General features: G+C 41.0%; 1 protein-coding gene and 1 long non-coding RNA gene across 2 annotated transcripts; both read right to left on the reverse strand.

The window, feature by feature from the left end:
• Nucleotides 1-390: 390 nt before the first annotated feature.
• On the reverse strand, nucleotides 391-4,642 carry LOC104228646 (V-type proton ATPase subunit E). The gene is made up of 6 exons (XM_009781135.2): nucleotides 4,380-4,642; nucleotides 3,314-3,414; nucleotides 2,276-2,432; nucleotides 1,827-2,020; nucleotides 1,528-1,627; nucleotides 391-731 (listed from the first exon to the last, which is right to left on the reverse strand). The coding sequence occupies exons 1-6, from the start codon at nucleotides 4,479-4,481 to the stop codon at nucleotides 696-698; spliced, it is 690 nt and encodes a 229-aa protein (XP_009779437.1). The 5' UTR covers nucleotides 4,482-4,642; the 3' UTR covers nucleotides 391-695.
• On the reverse strand, nucleotides 3,027-3,195 carry LOC138874506 (uncharacterized). Its single transcript, XR_011401473.1, has 2 exons — nucleotides 3,139-3,195; nucleotides 3,027-3,067 (listed from the first exon to the last, which is right to left on the reverse strand). It is a non-coding gene; the product is annotated as an uncharacterized lncRNA (long non-coding RNA).
• Nucleotides 4,643-19,226: the final 14,584 nt, after the last annotated feature.

Below are 19,226 nucleotides of genomic sequence, written 5' to 3' on the forward strand. Positions count from 1 at the left end.
GCCTTCCGAGATTGTTGTTAACCAGAATCAAGTTGTAAACTTCATTCGATTCTACAATTCACTAATCTACTAAACTTTTATGAATTCAAGAATAAGAATCCGTCTATTTAATAGAATAAACACATCAACTTTTTCCTTTTTGCAGGTCAATAGTTTGGAAAAGATAGAAAGTGTAGTACATGGGAGATTGGCTGAGACCTGAGATCCCATTATAGATTTTCTACTGACTTGAGTTGCTTTTTCGATCCTCTTAACGGTTATGCAATCGTACGTGACAATAACAAAGCCATATCGTGCGAGACAACACCCCCTAAAAATAAGTAGTAATATAAGCATAAAGCGCTGACTTAGAAATGTAAATATGCTTATTAATAAGTATGGAGAGAGCCATTACTCAGAATAATTTTATTGTCTCCACCCAGCAAACTCAGGGTTCAAGCAACTTACACCTTATTATTGAACATTAAAACGGAAAAAATAAAGCTTAAAATTACTGCTAAAATGTTGAAGAAATATCACTTAACACGAGTATATCGCTATATTCTTATACAATAAACAAAAAGGATAGCCAGTCTTTCAGAGAGAGGGAAATAGTATACAAGCAAAACCATAATAATTTATCCATTCAGGCACCAATTTTAGAATCGCAAGAGCAGCGAGCATAAGGGGATCAATACACCACTGTTTCAAGCGCATTAGGCAGCAATCTGACCGAATAGACACTTGCGAATCTGCAAGATTCATTAACAGAAACGAAGTATTACTATATGTTACAATTTTGCAATGTGCAACTGTTGGAAACAAATGGATCTAATATTGAGAAACCGATGGAAGCAGTACCACCAGTCTAAATGGAGACAAATACAAGGACAGAGCTAGAGTAGGGTAGGACATGCTTATTATCAAATTAAAGGACAGAGCTAGAGGTAAAAGTAGGAAATTCCCATACTTACAGATCTTACTGGTAAGTGATCCTTTATTTGGTTTCTCATTCAACTCATCTTTTAATGGTACTGTTGGTGGTTATCTAAGTTGCAGTTGTTCCCTACCCTATACAGGCTGATTTTTTATTTTTTTTTGGGTTGGTGTATGGGTATTAATACTCAAATTTCCATAGTCTCATCAGACATAGTAAGCAACTGACCTCCCCCATCACTACATTACCCAAGTTCTGTACCAAGAACAACAATAAAGAAGATGACTAAAGTTATTTAAAGTTTTAAACCATATTGGTAAGAGGTAGGCAATGTCTATAACTCAGTTTAAGTACTACACAACGTCTACGCTAGGAATAATTTAATCCGCTAAGCTACCTATCAAAGAAACAAGGAACATGTAAGGGATTTTGTATTCATTTGTTTGACATTTAAAAGTGGAAGGGATCTACATATCTACAGAGAGCTAAAGCTCAAAAATAGATGGAGCACGAGTATATAAATCAAGGGTGGAATCTTGAATAAATTAGAATATTGTGGACATCAATAGGCTATTTTCAAAAGTACAAAAGGAACAGGGAGCAGGAAGTACCTCTGGTAGTTTCTTACGGAACACAACTTCCAATCTGGCATCAACTGTATTTTCACATACAATTTTCCCATCTCGAGAAGCCAAAACTACTCCTCCATAGCTGTGGCATGGAAAGAAAGAGAGAGATTAGTAATAGCAGCTAATTAGATTCTATGAGTTTAAGTGCTAAACTTCCTCCCAAGAGCAATTGTACACTGAAAGCAAGAGAAAGAAAAGAGTCCAAAGTCCATCGGATGGAGCAAAAATTTGAGAAGAAAGAGCTAAAGTTTAAAGTTTCCTATAGAAGTGAAGCAGTTTACCAAGAAGAGCCATGAGCATTGTGATGTGATGGAGCTGATGGAAGGTAGATTTGGTCAATTATGACCTCCGGTGAGTGAACCTGGGCCTTCTCTGCATACTCCTCTTTTGCTGCATCCAAGACCCCTTCCACCAAGGAAACATCATCTTCCCGACAACGTAGTAGGACGCAAGGCTCTTTAAGTCTGAGCAAACTCTGCAGCACAAAGAGTTGCTTTAGTGTTATACCACCACAGTAATCTTCACATCTTAACATCTAATGCACAATCTGAACTTCATACACGAAACTGCATGAGAAGTCGTTAGAAAATAGTTTGTCTTTCATGAAATAGTCCTGCTCATTTCTAAATTCATGGTTTCCTGCCAATTCCAGGAAAAGAAGAAAAAAAAAAGGGGGGGGGGGGTGCACGAAAGGCGCACTCGTACAGCTAATATTCATCAGCCCAAGTACCTGAACAATAAGATCCTGCAGAAGCTTCTCATAAATATGGTGGTTCTGGCTGACGTTTAAAAGCTCCTTTGATGCTGCCTCCTTCATGGAGTTGACCAAGTCATCCTGAGCTTGAAGAACCTTGATTCGAGAGGCGTTGAGTTGCATGGAGTACTCACTGCAACGAACACATTACATTTAAATACTCTATTTTGCCGGCCCATAATTAAAATTTGGATTAGATTAACCACAGAAACTGTTGCGCTCACATAATAATAGCAGCAAAACAATTTTACAAAAATCAACTTTAGACTAATTTTTTTTTATAAGGTGAAAAATTTATTAAAAACAGTATCAAGCTGATACTGTAAAAATAAAAAAATCAACTTTAGAATAATGATGAATACGTTAAGAAATAGTTTCATATAGGCCAAGTAGAGTCACTTAAAAATTAAAGTCAATCTATCTGTCCACTAAGATCAGTTGGATCGACTATATGAATTACTTCAGCTCAGTAAGAAAATTACTTGATATAAGTCTGGTATTACTAGAAGTGAAATATGACTTTTGGCATATGCCAAGGCAAGAGCTCCCGCAAATGCAGATGTTAAGAACAAATGTTTTGTCCAATCAATGCTCAATGCAATGAACAATAGAGAATGTAAATTGAAGAAGATCACACTTAATTTGACATCCAAGTGCCACTAACATGGAGCTAAACAAGTAGAAACCCAGACATACTGAAAAGATGAAGGAATTCACTATAAGTCTCTACTGCAAAAATAGATCTCTCTTTTTTCCCGAAGTGGTCCACTGCAAACATAGATCACAGCACATAAGCCACTGAATAGAGACTGACGATATCATGCAAAATGGAGGTGTACCTATTATGGTTACAATCCAACAGCACTACAAGATCTTCAGTTCAACCTCACAATCACGAAGAAACAAATCAAACCACTTGAACAATTCTAACTTCAAGTAAATTGTACTCATACACATTTGACTGGTCTAAAGATTGGATCAAAACCACTATTCAAGCCAAGTCGGGGAAATTACATTTTCTTGCGAACATCGACTTGTTTCTCCTTACGCTCATATTCCTGTCTGATCTTCTTCTTCTCCAGTTCCACTAGCTGCAACTTCTCGATGTTGAATTCCTAAAACAATTACAAATCCGGTGTGTTCATTAACACTCTAATAACAAGAGATGCACTAATGACTAAACACAATTAACTTCAAAATTGGAACATAATTTGTATAACAATGCCCGTGCGCTAATTGACACACAGAACAACGACGGATTCAGTAATTACTAAACAAAGAAAACTTCATAATTGGATCAAAATCTGTACAGTTATGCCTTACTTCTTCCGTGCATGCATTTTTCAAAGAACAACAGATAAAACGATTACTCAGCTTAATTTTACTTCAAATTTTGAGTATAATTTGTATAATCATGGAATACTTCTTCCAGCCGCACATTCTAACTCAAAGAACAATAGCTACACCTATTAATAAACTCAAAATAACTTCACTTGCAGTATAATTTATATAATTAAGGCTTCACACTTTGCAGTGCACATTATTACCCTGAGAACAACAGATAGACAGATGACTAAACTGAAATTAACTTCAAAATCAGACAATAATTTGTATTAATATTGCTTAGTTCTTCGATGTACATTATTACTCTAAACCTAAATCCACTTCAACATTGATTACTCTGAGAACAAGATATACAGAGATCTTTAAAATTCAATGAATTTTAAAACTGGACTATAATTAGGGCTTAGTACTCTGGAGGAGACACGTTATTACTATGAGAACAACAGATAAACTGACGACTAAACTGAAATTAACTAATTTAACTTCAAAATCAGAGGACGATTTGTATAATTAAGGCTTACTTCTTCGATGAACACATTATTACTTTTATAACTAAATTTCAAATTCAATACTGGATCATATTTTTAATAATTACGGCATACTTCTTCAATTTCGCACGTTATTAGTCGGAGAACAAGAGATATATAGATCAGTAAAACTGACTGAACTTCAAAATTGGAACAAAATTAGTCTAACTAAGGCTAATTGTTGAATAGAGTAAGAAATAGAACAATACTTCTTCGGCGGAGACGGAAATCTCATTAGCTTTTTCTTCGGCTTCCTGGCGGATGAATCTGACCATCTGCTGGATCTGCTTCGATACATCTGCGTCGTTCATCTTCGCAACTTTTTTGGGTCGGAGAAGCGATGTGCTGTGGATGTGAGCGAAGGAGCGAAAATCAGAAAGTAGAGATATTAATTTGTAGTCTTATTATTGCCAACTGCTGTCTTCCCTTTAATCACGACTCTCTCTCTCCCCCACGTTTTTTGTTACAATTGAGTAGTCACACTCCCTTCAATATTTACTTTTTCCGGTCCATATATATAAATTATACAATAATTATATACGATTATACATATATTATGCATAAATTATATTATTTTAAATTTAAGCGCTTGAATAAGCGGCTGGTTAAATTAATTCTTACTTTACAAAAATATAAACATAAACTTTGGATTTGCGTAAATTGACACAGGATAATACTCCATTGATATCAATTTATGTTAATATAATTTGACTTGGCATGCATAAACGATTAATGGTATAAGTTCTTTTTAAAAAAAGAAATTGTGATAAAACATAAGCATATCATAATATTCGTGCGGCTTTAAAATATTTTAGACTTGTAAACTTAAATATATCATAACAATTGTGCGTCTATGACTAAAATAAAATTGTTTTTAAGTATATAAATATATATTTTTTTGAAAGAATTAATAAGGAATAATATCACAACAACAACAACAACGACCCAGTAAAATCTCACCAGTGGGGTCTGGGAAGGGTAGAGTGTACGTAGACCTTACCCCTACCCCGAGGGGATAAAGAGGCTATTTCCGGGAGACCCTTGGCTTATAGACTAAGATATAATATCATGTAAAATGAAAATAAAGAGTATTTAATGTGTTCATGGAAATATTTACTATGAATATGGAATCCAAATAGCGCGATAAATTGTTAGATATTTTCTCAGTCAATTTTAATTAATTTGAGACGAAAGTGTAGCTGATTCGTTCATCTTCACAGTCTTCTCAAATTTGTAAATTTTTATTTATTTATTTTTACAAAAAAAAATGAAGTACCACGATAAAATATGCTAACACGCATATATGATAATCAGTGGTGGAGCCACATTGAGCCAAGGGGTGTCAAGCAATACTTCTTTGCCGGAAAATTATACTATATTGCTAGATAAATTTTTTTATTTTACGTATATTTATTATATGTTGATTCCCCTTAATTTTTCAATGTATCTATTTATATTTTGACACCCCTTGATGAAAATTCTGGCTCCATCACGGATAGTAATGTGTAATGGCCTGCCGACGAGCTACGAGTTCTTTTCACAATTTTGAGCTTCCTATTGCTAAGATTATTATAAATCCACTTTCAAATTATATGTAATGTCGACGATGTAATATATAAAACGGACACGTGCAATTTCTTATAAAAAATTTGAGGAGCATCTATTTATAAATCCGTTTCTTGATTAAATCAAATAATTTTCTAACATTACGTAACACAAAAACTAACAATAACTTTCTTACATTTCATTCCCTATGCTTATGGTCAAGCAAATTGTGCTTATAGTTGCAAGAGAAAGATATAGTTCAAAAATGGGAATTTGAACTAAATGAGATTACATATTAAGAAGAAGAAAAAAATATCACCATGCGGATAGCTCAAACATTATTTATACCATTCACTATATGACATTTCTGTCACTGTTTACATGAAATCCAACATGCCTAGCTTGGGAAATTTCCTCGACATGGTGTTTGTCCATTTGTAACACCTAACACTTGCACCTTGTTTGGATGATCGTTATATATTATTTTATAATGTATCGTATTATATTGTTATTATTATTGTAATTGTATTTTTATTGTATTGTATTGTATCGTTATATTGTTGTTTTGATGACTATAACATATGGATAGATTGCATACAGAAGCGGACTCAGGATTTGAAGGTGACGAGGGCACATGAAAGTGCTCAATCAATACCCCCATCAGACTTTTGATCTTAAAGGTTCCAAGCAAAAAATATGATTGTTTTTAATATATATATTCAGATTTTTTGTTGAGGTTAAAGGGTCCGATAACCATTCTAATATACATAGGTCCGCCTCTAATTGTATAATTTTCGGTCATTTCATAATAGAGATTTTTTCATTCCTATATACTATTTGAAACCTTATTACAAAAAATGTCCATGTTTTTTAATTTACCCGGCCTAAATACGGTTTAGTTACAAAATATATATAATCCATTATTAGTGCCTTAAATTAGGGGATTAATTATATCTTTTTCTTATTTTCTCTCCACTCATCTTTTAATAGGACTCCTTCTAATTGTGTATTACCTATTTTAAGCCATAACAAACGGAATTTCAAACACCAAATTTTAGAGCAAATACTATTCCCATTCCATCACAAGTTCATAACTACCAAATAGTTCTAGTCCTATTCTGTTTACATTTTCGGTCAAATTAAGCATTAAACTTTTTTCTCCTTAATTTATTTCCCTTTTTTCCCCTTCATGGCGAGGACTTGGGAGTTGAAAATAAACCTAGAAATTACAATTACTACCTTCATTCACAAGAAGACAACGATAAGTATATGTAAGCAAATGTCAATGACGAAAATTGGTGGGCTATTGCATTACTGTGTGCTGAAGTTATCTTATAGCAGTTTAAGTTTCGCGTTGCTCTAATTAATTCAAGACTTCGCGTCTGCTCTTGGACTATCGTTCGTTTGAGTGTGTCTGTGGTTTCAAGAAACTTGTAAAGTGCCTACTGTTATAGGGCCAATTTTAGCATAATTGACACTGCACGACAGTAGCCAAACTTTCAACCACTCAGCCTTACTTTTTTCGCACATAGTCCAACACTTAGGATATTTCAGACTTGTAAAACGTAGCAATATACAGAGATACGGGTAAAGACCCAACCTTTATTAATTCTCACAGAATACAAAGGACACTCTGTTGGAAAAGGCTCACATATGCTACTTGCCTTATTCCAACCGAAATACAACATATAAAGGGGGTTATGGCAGTTTTGCAAAGGGGCAGTTAGGGGCAGTTATACAATGTTCCTTGCACATGACATGCCTAAAAACAAGCAACTACCTTGTCCTAAATTTGCATTCAAACCTTCCCACGAATTTGAACTCATCTTCAGCATTTTGGCCAACTGCACATGTGCTTTGCACATGGCTTTAACTTCCACATCACATGCACAACACACTTCTTCAGTCACATGACTTGCACACTTGTTTTCCAGCTTTTGCCCACACTTTGCCTTCTTGCCTTGCCTTGTCTTTGGACCATACCTCGCCCATAAGCTCATGACCATGTCTTGCCACAAACTTAGTCGTCCCACTGATCCGCACGCATGCCTTAGCCAAGTGCCATGCGCCTTCATTTGCCATAGCTATTGCCCAAAATCAAGCTGCCTTGCCAACACTCAAGACACCTTACCTAGCTGACTTGCCTAAGTCCATGCACTAACTTAGACACACCTTCAGCTCCACACATTGCTTGCCAACCCCCGCACAAATCTATGCCAAGGGGCAATGTACAAGCCCTTGACATAGATTCTGCCCGACATCCGTCACGTCTCAATATTAGGGGCTAACAATCAACCCCCACTAGTTGAACTCGACGCCCTCGTCGAGGTTGATTTTAAGTAGTCCTCAATTTGTTGTTCATATTACCACAATAAAGCACCTTTCTCCCAAGTCGTATCTGCCTCGGGTTTTCCCTTCCATTGAATCAAAAATTATGTCGGCCTATTCTTTTTATGCATCCCAAGAACCCGGTAGTCAAGAATCTTCTCAATTTCTTCCTCAAGCTGAGTGCGCACATCAGGAGGAGCTCTCTTTATTTTGTGCCTGTCCAGATCTTCAGGATCTTCAACATACAGCCTTAGATAACTCACACGGAAAGTCGGATGAATCTTCATCCTTTCAGGCAGCTTCAGTCGGTAAGCAACTTCACCAGCTTTTTCAGCAACTTCAAAGGGACCATCATATCTTGAAACCAAAGCTCTATGTCTAACCCTGCTGTCAATCTTCTTCCAAATCTGCGGAGTAAGTTTTAACAGTACTTTGTCACGTACTTTGAACTCCAATGGACGCATGTTTCGATCAACATACTTCTTCATACGTTTTTGTGCCACTTTCAAGCTATCTGTTGCTTCTTCCATCATAGCTTGTCTATCAAAACCATAGCAGTAGGCAGCTGGACATTTACCCCCAGTTTTCTGTTGTGCCATCTTCGTTGGTAGTCTAGGCTGCTTTCCTAAAATAATCTTGAATGGACTCTTCTCCGTCGCTGAAAACTTGTGCAAATTGTAAGAGAATTGTGCACAGTCTAACAAATCTGTCCAGTTTCGTTGACTAACAGTCATGAAATGCCTCAAGTATTCTTCCAGCTAATAATTGATTCTTTCTGTTTGACCATCAGTTTGGGGATGATTTGCCGTCGAAAACTTCAGGTTTGTACCCATCAGATTGAACAAATAGGTCCATAACCTGCATGTAAATTGTGCATCCCTGTCACTAATCTAATTCTCTGGCATTCTGAAATGCTTAACCACGTTCTTGAAGAATAACTCAGCAGCAACCTTAGAGGGACATTCAGTTGGGGCAGCAATAAAAACAACATACTTTGAAAACCTGTCGATCACAACCATAATCGAAGACAACGCATTAACCTTAGGGAACCCGCTGATAAAATCCATAGAAACAGATTGCCATGTTTCTTCTAGAATAGGCAGAGGTTGCAGCAAACCCGCCTCTTTCTTCCACTCAGTTTTGTCAAGCTGGCACACAAGGCAACTCTTCACGTACGTTTCCACATCATGCTCCATTTTGGGCCAAAAATAGTATCGGGACAGTATAGCCATCATCTATTCAATACCCGGATGACAGCCCATAAAGTATCACGCGTCTCTTTCAGTAGTTCACGATGCAATTAATCACCAAGTGGTACCACGATTCTCCCCCCTAAAATAGAGGAGATCGTCCTCGATCAAGTACCACCTTACCGTCCCTTCTCTCACATGATTCATTGTCTTGATGTACAATGGATCATTAGCAGCAGCCGACTTGATTTTATCATGAAAATCTGACTCAAGTCGAGTAATAAAATAAATAACACCAATTACTTCTTTCCGACTCAATACATCCGCAACTTGGTTGTGTTTTCCCAGCTTGTGCTCCCAAATAAAATCATATTCTGCCAAGAATTCTTGCCAACGAGCCTGCTTTGGACTTAGCTTTTTATGTGTCTTGAGAAATGTATTAGCCACATTATCCGTCCTCACAACGAATTTTGTTCCCAGCAAATAGACACGCCAAATCTTCAAATAATTAATAACAACAACCATTTCTTTCTCATGAGCTGAATACCTTTGCTCTGCTTCATTCAATTTTCTGCTTTCAAACGCCAGTAGGTGGCCTTCCTGAACCAACACACCTCCAACATCCTTGTCGGAAGCATCGGTATGAACTTCAAAGAGCAGTTCAAAATCAGGAAGCCACAAGGTAGGTTATGAAGCAATAGCTTTTTTCAGCATCTCAAACGCACTTTTCAGACCATGCCCACCTAACATTCTTCTTCAACAAATCAGTCAAAGGAGCAACTTTCTTTGAATAGCCAGCAATGAACTTCCGATAGTAATTAGCTAACCTGAGGAAAGACCTCAACTCTTTCACAAAATTAGGCGTCTACCACTCCATAATGACCTGCACCTTGTTCGGGTCCATCCGCACCTGATTTTGGCTCACCAAGTGCCCAAGAAACTTTATCTCCTGTCTAGCAAACTCACACTTTTCCATCTTCATATAAAGTTGGTACTCCCTCAAACGAGACAACACCTTTATCAAGTGTGACATATGTTCATACAAAGTCCGACTATAGATAACAATATCGTCTAAGTAGACAACGACAAAGTCATCTAAGTACTCATATAACACAACATTCATCGGGTTGCAAAACGTAGCAGGGGCATTTGTCAACCCGAACGGCATAACAAAGAATTCATATGAGCCATAGCTCGTAACACAAGTAGTTTTAGACTCATCACCTTCAGCTATCCGTACTTGCCAATAACCAGACCGTAAATCAAGCTTCGTGAACTAACAAGCCTTGCTCAGTCTGTCCATCAAGACTTGCACCAACGGAACTGGATATTTGTTCTTTACAGTCACCTTGTTCAACTCCCGATAATCAACACACATCCGAAGCGTCCCATCCTATTTCTTTTGAAATAAAACAGGTGCACCAAATAGAGCTTTTGATGGCTGAATCAGTCCTGAATCAAGCAACTTGTTCAATTGTTTCCGCAATTCAGCCAACTCTCTTGGCGCCATTCGATAAGGAGATTGAGCAGGAGGTATTGAACCTGGTAGCAACTCTATCTTGTGATCAATAGCCCTCTGTGGTGGCAGATTTTTAGGCAACTCCGGTGGCATCACATCAGCAAAGTCACTCAAGATTTGAGCAACACAGTCCGGTACTTAAACCTTCACATCAGGCTTCACTTCAACCATTGCAACAAGGAAAGTATCATCTCCCTTTTTCAAACCTCGACTATCATGACAGAAACTAATGAAGCCTTCCGTTGAGTTTCTTCTTTCCCATAAGCATGAACAACCTCACAAAACCAGGAGTTATTTCATGCATAATCATCACTCTGTCCAAGTGAGGCATTGGAACAATGCGATGTTTCCGCATAAAGTCAATTCCGAGGATCACCTCAAAATCTTCTAGAGGAATCACCATCAAATTAACTTTCCCTTTCAAGTTCCCAACACACATAGGAACGTTGTAAGCCATACCCATAATGGCTTGCACTTTGGCATTCACTGTCTTCATGTAAGAGGGATATTTACTCACACTAAATCCGTATTTATACACCAAACTGACCGAAACAAAGGTATGAGTAGCGCCAATATCTACCATAGCTATCATACCCTTTTCTCCAATTCTCATTTCGATGTGCATTAGCAAAGAATGAGGTTTAGTCTCATTGCTTATGGCATTAACCAACGAGATAACATTCAGCAATTGCAAAGGATTCACTAAGGCAGCAACAACTTCTTAACCTTCTCCATCCCGATTATTTTCTTTAGCAAGCAAAGCATTAACCCGTTCCTAATTTGGGCAGTTTTGGGCAATGTGAGGTCTACCGCACGTCCAGCAACCATTGTTCTTTTTGCTTGTGATACCTTTGTTCCTAGCAGATCTGTCAACAGCCTTGCCCCTTTCCACAACTTCTTTTCGAACTTCCTTCCTCCATTGCCCTTTATTCTCCACCCTTTTCTTAGGTTTTGAAGTAGAAGGAATTTCAGAAAGACTACGGGTACTGCGATAATCCACCAAAGAATTCGCTGCAGCAATCGCACTCGGGAGATCTTTCATGTTCTATCTCCTGAGTTCGTTCTACGCCCATGCTTGCATTCCAGAAATAAAGTTATGCAATTTATCATCCTCCGACATGTTCTGAATATCCAGCATTAAGGAAGTAAATTCCTTAATATAATCACGAATAGATCCAGTTTGTCGTAGACATTTCAAGCGATCCCTAGCAAGCCAAGATGCATTGCTAGGTAAGAACTGGTCCTTCATTTCTTTCCGGAGTTTCTCCCACGTATCAATCTTGGGTCTGCCCGCACTTTCATCATCAGCCATGCGAGTTCTCCACCACAATTTAGCATCTCCCGTTAGGTACATGCTTGTAATTGTGAGCAACAAAGTATTGTTCCATATCCTACAGAAAGTTCTCCAGTTCTTTTGCACTACGCGCTCCACCAAACACCTTCGGATTAGGGATCTTAACTTTCGAACGTTCTTCACTAACTTGGCCAGAAGCAACCAACGCCCTTTGAAGAACAGTAATTTCAGTATTCAAAGTTTCGATCTCCTTCTTCACATCTTCAACTTGAACATTTGTAGCCTCACAGGTTTGTTGAATACCATCACAAAACTGATCCATGCCATCCTTTAGACGGTAGATCTCTGTAATTAGATCAGCCAGATCCAAAAGATCATCAGTCACACCGATCAGTGCCTCCAACCTTTGCACACGATCACGTAAGTCTAAAGTAGACCCACCAGCCATGGCCTAAAATCGCGACCAAAGCTCTGATACTAGTTGTTATAGGGCCAATTTTAGCACAATTGACACTGCATGTCACGACCCGGATTTCCCACCATCGGGTGTCGTGATGGCGCCTACTATCGGAGCTAGGCAAGCCAAATATTTAAAACACTTTTCCTGCTTTCTTTCAAACAATATAATAAACGAGACAAAATTTAAGCGGAAGACTTTAAATCTAAAGCAACTGAAAACCAAAAGTGCGGAAGTTTAATACACATCACTACCCAAGGTCTGGTGTCACTAGCTCACGGACTACTACAGAATACTACAAACAATGTCTGAAAGGAAATACATCATGTTTGTCTGATACAAGATGAACAAACGAAAAACATGGAAAGGGACTTCGGCCTGCGAACGCCAGCTAGACTACCTCGAGAGTCCCTGGACTGAAGACAGCTCCCAGAAATCCTACTGCTGTGGTCCGTAAGCTGCTCCCTGATCTGTGCACAAAAATGCACAGAGTGTAGCATCAGCACAACCGACCCCATGTGCTGGTAAGTGCCTGGCCTAACCCCGGCGAAGTAGTGACGAGGCTAGACAGTACCTACCACAATTAACCTGTACAGATATATATACAACAAGTGCAAGAAAACAATAACAAGATAATATAAAGTAAAACTGGGAGGGGACATGCTATCGGGGAGTAACAGATAAAAATGAAATATCGGAAATAAGCAGAAGAGACTCCGGTTCCCATGATATATATATATATATATATATATATATATATAAGTGGACGGCGTGCCACACGATCCCATAATATCATATATAAGTGGACGGCGTGCCACACGATCCCATAATATCATATATAAGTGGACGGCGTGCCACACGATCCCATAATATCATATATAAGTGGACGGCGTGCCACACGATCCCATAATATCATATATAAGTGGACGGCGTGCCACACGATCCCATAATATCATATATAAGTGGACGGCGTGCCACACGATCCCATAATATCATATATAAGTGGACGACGTGCCACACGATCCCATAATATCATATATAAGTGGACGGCGTGCCACACGATCCCATAATATCATATATAAGTGGACGACGTGCCACACGATCCCATAATATCATATATAAGTGGACGGCGTGCCACACGATCCCATATTATCATATTTAAGTGGACGGCGTGCCACACGATCCCATAATATATTTTATAATATCTGACTTCATATAGTAGACCCCTTCAGGGGAGAATAACAACTCAATACCTTTAACCCGGCAAGGGTACAGCTAACAACCCAAAATATCCCTACAAGGGAGAATATATATATCAGTCTACACATCCCGGCAAGGGAGTATACACGGAGCAATACCTGCTTACCAACCATGAAAGCAACATCTCTGACCTTGCAGTCTGCATAACTCTTCTGTCTGGACTGAGCTGTATGAAGTCTATCTTGAATAATCCTGACCTTGTCCAAGGCTTCCTGAACCAGATCCGTACCCAATAATCGAGCCTCTCCCGGCTCAAACCATCCAACTGGAGACCGACATCGCCTACCATACAACGCCTCATATGGAGCCATCTGAATGCTGGACTAGTAGCTGTTGTTGTAGGCGAACTCTGCTAAAGGCAAAAACTGGTCCCACGAGCCTCCAAAATCAATGACACAAGCTCGGAGCATGTCCTCAAGAATCTGAATAGTCCTCTCGGACTGACCGTCCGTCTGGGGATGAAATGTTGTACTCAACTCAACCTCGGTGCCCAACTCTCGCTGAACCGCGTCTCTCAAGACACACAAATGGGGATCCTCAAACTGCCGCTCGCGGATACGCTCTAATAGTGAGGAACGAGCAACCGTGCAAGCTAACACTCTGCTAGGCTCAGAAATATCCAACCTCACAAGACGATTGGCCAAGGCCTGAACATCCAAAGCAAGCGATCTCTGGCTGACTGGAATATAAGCAAGACTACCCATGCTGGCGGACTTCCTGCTCAATGCATCGGCCACCACATTGGCCTTCCCCGGGTGGTATAAGATAGTAACATCATAATCCTTTAGCAACTCTAACCACCTCCTCTGCCTCAAATTCAACTCTTTCTGCTTGAACAGATACTGAAGACTCTTGTGATCAGTGTAAACCTCACACGTCACGCCATATAAGTAATGCCTCCAGATCTTCAAGGCATGAACAATGGCTGCCAACTCGAGATCATGAACCGGATAATTCTTCTCGTGAATCTTCAACTGCCTCGAAGCATAAGCAATGACTTTGCCTTCCTGCATCAACACTGCACCAAGCCCAATACGAGACGCATCACAATAGACCGTATATGGCCCTGAACCTATGGGCAAAACCAATACTGGTGCCGTAGTCAGAGCCGTCTTGAGCTTCTGAAAGCTCGCCTCACACTCGTCCGACCACCTGAACTAGATACCCTTCTGGGTCAATCTGGTCATAGGGGCTGCAATAGATGAAAACCCCTCCACAAACCGACGGTAGTAACCTGCTAACCCCAGGAAACTTCGAATATCCGTAGCTGAAGCTGGTCAAGGCCAGTTCTTGACTGCCTCTATCTTCTTTGGGTCTACCTGAATACCTGCTGCTGATACTACATGACCCAGGAATGCGACCGAACTCAACCAAAACTCACACTTTGAGAACTTAGCATACAACTGACTATCCTTTAGGGTCTGAAGGACCACTCTGAGGTGCTGCTCATGCTCCTCCTGACTGCGGGAGTATATAAGAATATCGTCAATGAAGACTATCACGAACAAGTCCAAATAAGGTCTGAACACTCGGTTCATCAACTCCATGAACGCTGCTGGGGCATTAGTCAATCCAAATGACATGACCAAAAACTCATAGTGCCCATACCGAGTGCGAAATGCTGTCTTGGGGACATCAGACGCCCTAATCCTCAGTTGATGATAACCAGATCTCAAATCTATTTTCGAGAACACCCTCGCACCCTGAAGCTGGTCGAATAAATCATCAATCCTCGGCAGTGGATACTTATTCTTAATTGTAACCTTGTTCAATTGCCGGTAATCGATGCACATTCTCATCGAACCATCCTTTTTCTTAACAAACAACACCGGCGCACCCCAAGGTGAAAAACTGGGTCTAATGAAACCTTTCTCAAGCAAATCCTGCAGTTGTTCCTTTAACTCTTTCAACTCCGGCGGGGCCATACGATATGGCGGGATAGAAATGGGCTGAGTGCCCGGGGCCAAATTAATACAAAAGTCGATATCCCTGTCGGGCGGCATACCCGGCAAGTCTGAGTGGAAAACCTCAGGAAACTCCCGAACCACGGGCACAGAATCAATAGAAGGGGCCTCCGCGCTAGAATCGCGAACATACGCCAAGTAGGCCAAACATCCCTTCTCGACCATATGCCGAGCTTTCACATACGAGATAACACTGCGGGTACAATGACCAGAAGTCCCTCTCCACTCTAAACGGGGTAAATCCGGTAAGGCTAAGGTCACGGTCTTGGCATGGCAATCCAAGATAGCATGGTATGGGGATAACCAATCCATCCCCAATATAACATCAAAGTCGACCATGTCCAAAAGCAACAAATCAACACGGGTCTCAAGACACCCAAACACTATGATACAAGAACGATGAACTTGGTCGACCACAATAGAATCACCCACCGGTGTTGACACATAAACAAGAATACTCAACGAGTCACTAGGCATAACCAAATAGGGCGCAAAATAGGACGACACATATGAATACGTAGATCCGGGATCAAATAGCACAGAAGCATCCCTATCACAGACCAGAATAGTACCTGTAATCACAGTATCTGATGACTCAGCCGCTGGCCTGGCTGGCAAAGCATAACAACGGGGCTGGGCCCCACCTCCCTAAATCATATCCCTGGGACGATCTGCTGCTGGTTGACCCCTACCTCTAGCGGTATGAGCTCCACCTCTAAGACCTCTACCTCTACCTCTATGTCCTCTACCCCCGCCTCTAGTTGGCTGGGCAGGCTGTGGGGCAACTGGTGCCTGGATCAGCGGGCGAGGACCCTGCTGCTGCGAGCTACTGGAAGCTCGAGGGCAATATCTGGCAATGTGACTTATATCAGCGCAAGTATAATACTACGGCTGAGAACCACGACCACCTGGTATACCATGAGAAGACTGAAGAGCTGACTGAAAGGGCCTCGAAGGATGGCCTCTACCATAAGAATCCCTACCTCCAGACGAGGTACCACTGAATCTACCCTAATGACGGGGCCTCTTATCAAACCCATGACCACCTCCCTGAGCAAGTGCCATCTCTATCCGGCGGGCACCATCTGCAGCCTCCTGAAATGAAATCTCACTACCGGCACTCATGGCCATCTGAACACGGATCGGCTGGGCCAACCCATCAATAAACCTCCGCACCCTCCCTCTATCGGTGGGGAGTATCACAATGGCATGACGAGCAAGATCAATGAACCGGGTCTCATACTGGATGACTGTCATAGGACCCTGCTGGAGATGCTCAAACTGCATGCGAAGAGCATCTCGCTGAGTAACTGGGAGAAACTTCCCCAGAAATAACTCTGAAAACTGATCCCAGGTCAATGATGGCGACCCTGCTGACCTGGCTAAACAGAAATCCCTCCACCAAGTCTTGGCGGATCCTGGTAGGCGAAAAGTGGCGAAGTCGACCCCATTGGTCTCTACAATGCCCATAGTCCGTAGAACCTCATGACAGCTAAATTTGAAATCCTGAGCATCCTCTGAGGGGGTTCCACTATATGTGGTTGTGAAGAGCTTGGTGAAACGATCAAGCCTCCATAAAGCATCCGCGGACATAGCCGCACCATCGTTGGACTGAGCCGCAATACCTGGCGGGGCTGCCACAGCTGGCTGAACTGCCACGGCTGGCTGAACTGCTGGAACCTGAGCCTGAGAAGCTACCGGCTCTAGAGTACGAGTATCGTGAGTCTAAACTCCTCCCCCAGCCTGAGATGTGGCTGGAGCTACGAGAAGCAAACCCGCTCTAAAAACGCCCTCCATAAAGCCTACCAGTCGGACCAAAGCGTCCTGAAGCACTGGAGTGGCTATAAAACCCTCTGGGACCTGAGTTGGGCCCACTGGAACAGTTAGGGCGGGAACCTCCTCCTCAAAATCGACCTGAGGCTCCGTCGCTGGAAATGCTGCTCGGGGCTGAGCTCTGCCCCGGCCTCGGCCTCTGGCACGGCCTCGGCCTCACCCTCTGCCCCTAATAGGGGCTGCTGCTGGGGGCTCAGGCTGTTGCGCGGTAGAAGAGGAAGCACGTGTCCTGGCCATCTGCGAAAGAACAGAGTGGAAAGACAATCAGTACTTGAGAAACAGAATCGCACGACAAGAATGAACAAGGTGTAGTTTTCCTAACTCAGTAGCCTCTGCGGGATAAATACAGACGTCTCCGTACCGATCCCTCAGACTCTACTGAGCTTGTCCGTGAGTTGTGAGACCTGAGTAACCTAGTGCTCTGATACCAACTTGTCACGACCCGGATTTTCCACCATCGGGTGTCGTGATGGCGCCTACTATCGGAGCTAGGCAAGCCAAATATTTAAAACACCTTTCCTGCTTTCTTTCAAACAATAAAATAAACGAGACAAAATCTAAGCGGAAGACTTTAAATCTAAAGCAACTGAAAACCAAAAGTGCGGAAATTTAATACACATCACTACCCAAGGTCTGGTGTCACTAGCTCACGGACTACTACAGAATACTACAAACAATGTTTGAAAGGAAATACATCATGTTTGTCTGATACAAAATGAACAAACGAAAAACATGGAAAGGGACTTCGGCCTGCGAACGCCAGCTAGACTACCTCGAGAGTCTCTGGACTGAAGACAGCTCCCAGAAATCCTACTGCTGTGGTCCGTAAGCTGCTCCCTGATCTATGCACAAAAATGCACAGAGTGTAGCATCAGCACAACCGACCCCATGTGCTGGTAAGTACCTGGCCTAACCCCGGCGAAGTAGTGACGAGGCTAGACAGTACCTACCACAATTAACTTGTACAGATATATATACAACAAGTGCAAGAAAACAATAACAAGATAATACAAAGTAAAACTGGGAGGGGACATGCTATCGGGGAGTAACAAATAAAAATGAAATATCGGAAATAAGCAGAAGAGACTCCGGTTCCCATGATATATATATATATATATATATATATATATATATATATATACGATCCCATAATATCATATATAAGTGGACGGCGTGCCACACGATCCCATAATATCATATATAAGTGGACGGCGTGCCACACGATCCCATAATATCATATATAAGTGGACGGCGTGCCACACGATCCCATAATATCATATATAAGTGGACGGCGTGCCACACGATCCCATAATATCATATATAAGTGGACGGCGTGCCACACGATCCCATAATATCATATATAAGTGGACGGCGTGCCACACGATCCCATAATATCATATATAAGTGGACGGCGTGCCACACGATCCCATATTATCATATTTAAGTGGACGGCGTGCCACACGATCCCATAATATAGTTCATAATATCTGACTTCATATAGTAGACCCCTTCAGGGGAGAATAACAACTCAATACCTTTAACCCAGCAAGGGTACAGCTAACAGCCCAAAATATCCCGACAAGGGAGAATATATATATCAGTCTACACATCCCGGCAAGGGAGTATTCACAACACCTTCTCCTTTTTAAATCCATTCTTCCTCAAC

This window comes from Nicotiana sylvestris, chromosome 8 (assembly GCF_000393655.2).
Source record: "Nicotiana sylvestris chromosome 8, ASM39365v2, whole genome shotgun sequence".
NCBI classification, from domain to species: Eukaryota; Viridiplantae; Streptophyta; class Magnoliopsida; order Solanales; family Solanaceae; genus Nicotiana; species Nicotiana sylvestris.

Coding starts and splice junctions, on each gene's coding strand:
- LOC104228646 (XM_009781135.2), bottom strand. CDS start 4,481: ATGAACGACGCAGATGTATCGAAGCAGATCCAGCAGATGGTCAGATTC. Junction 1,628..1,826: donor AATGCTCATGGCTCTTCTTG/GTAAACTGCTTC, acceptor TCCATGCCACAG/CTATGGAGGAGTAGTTTTGG. Junction 732..1,527: donor TCCGTAAGAAACTACCAGAG/GTACTTCCTGCT, acceptor TGAATCTTGCAG/ATTCGCAAGTGTCTATTCGG.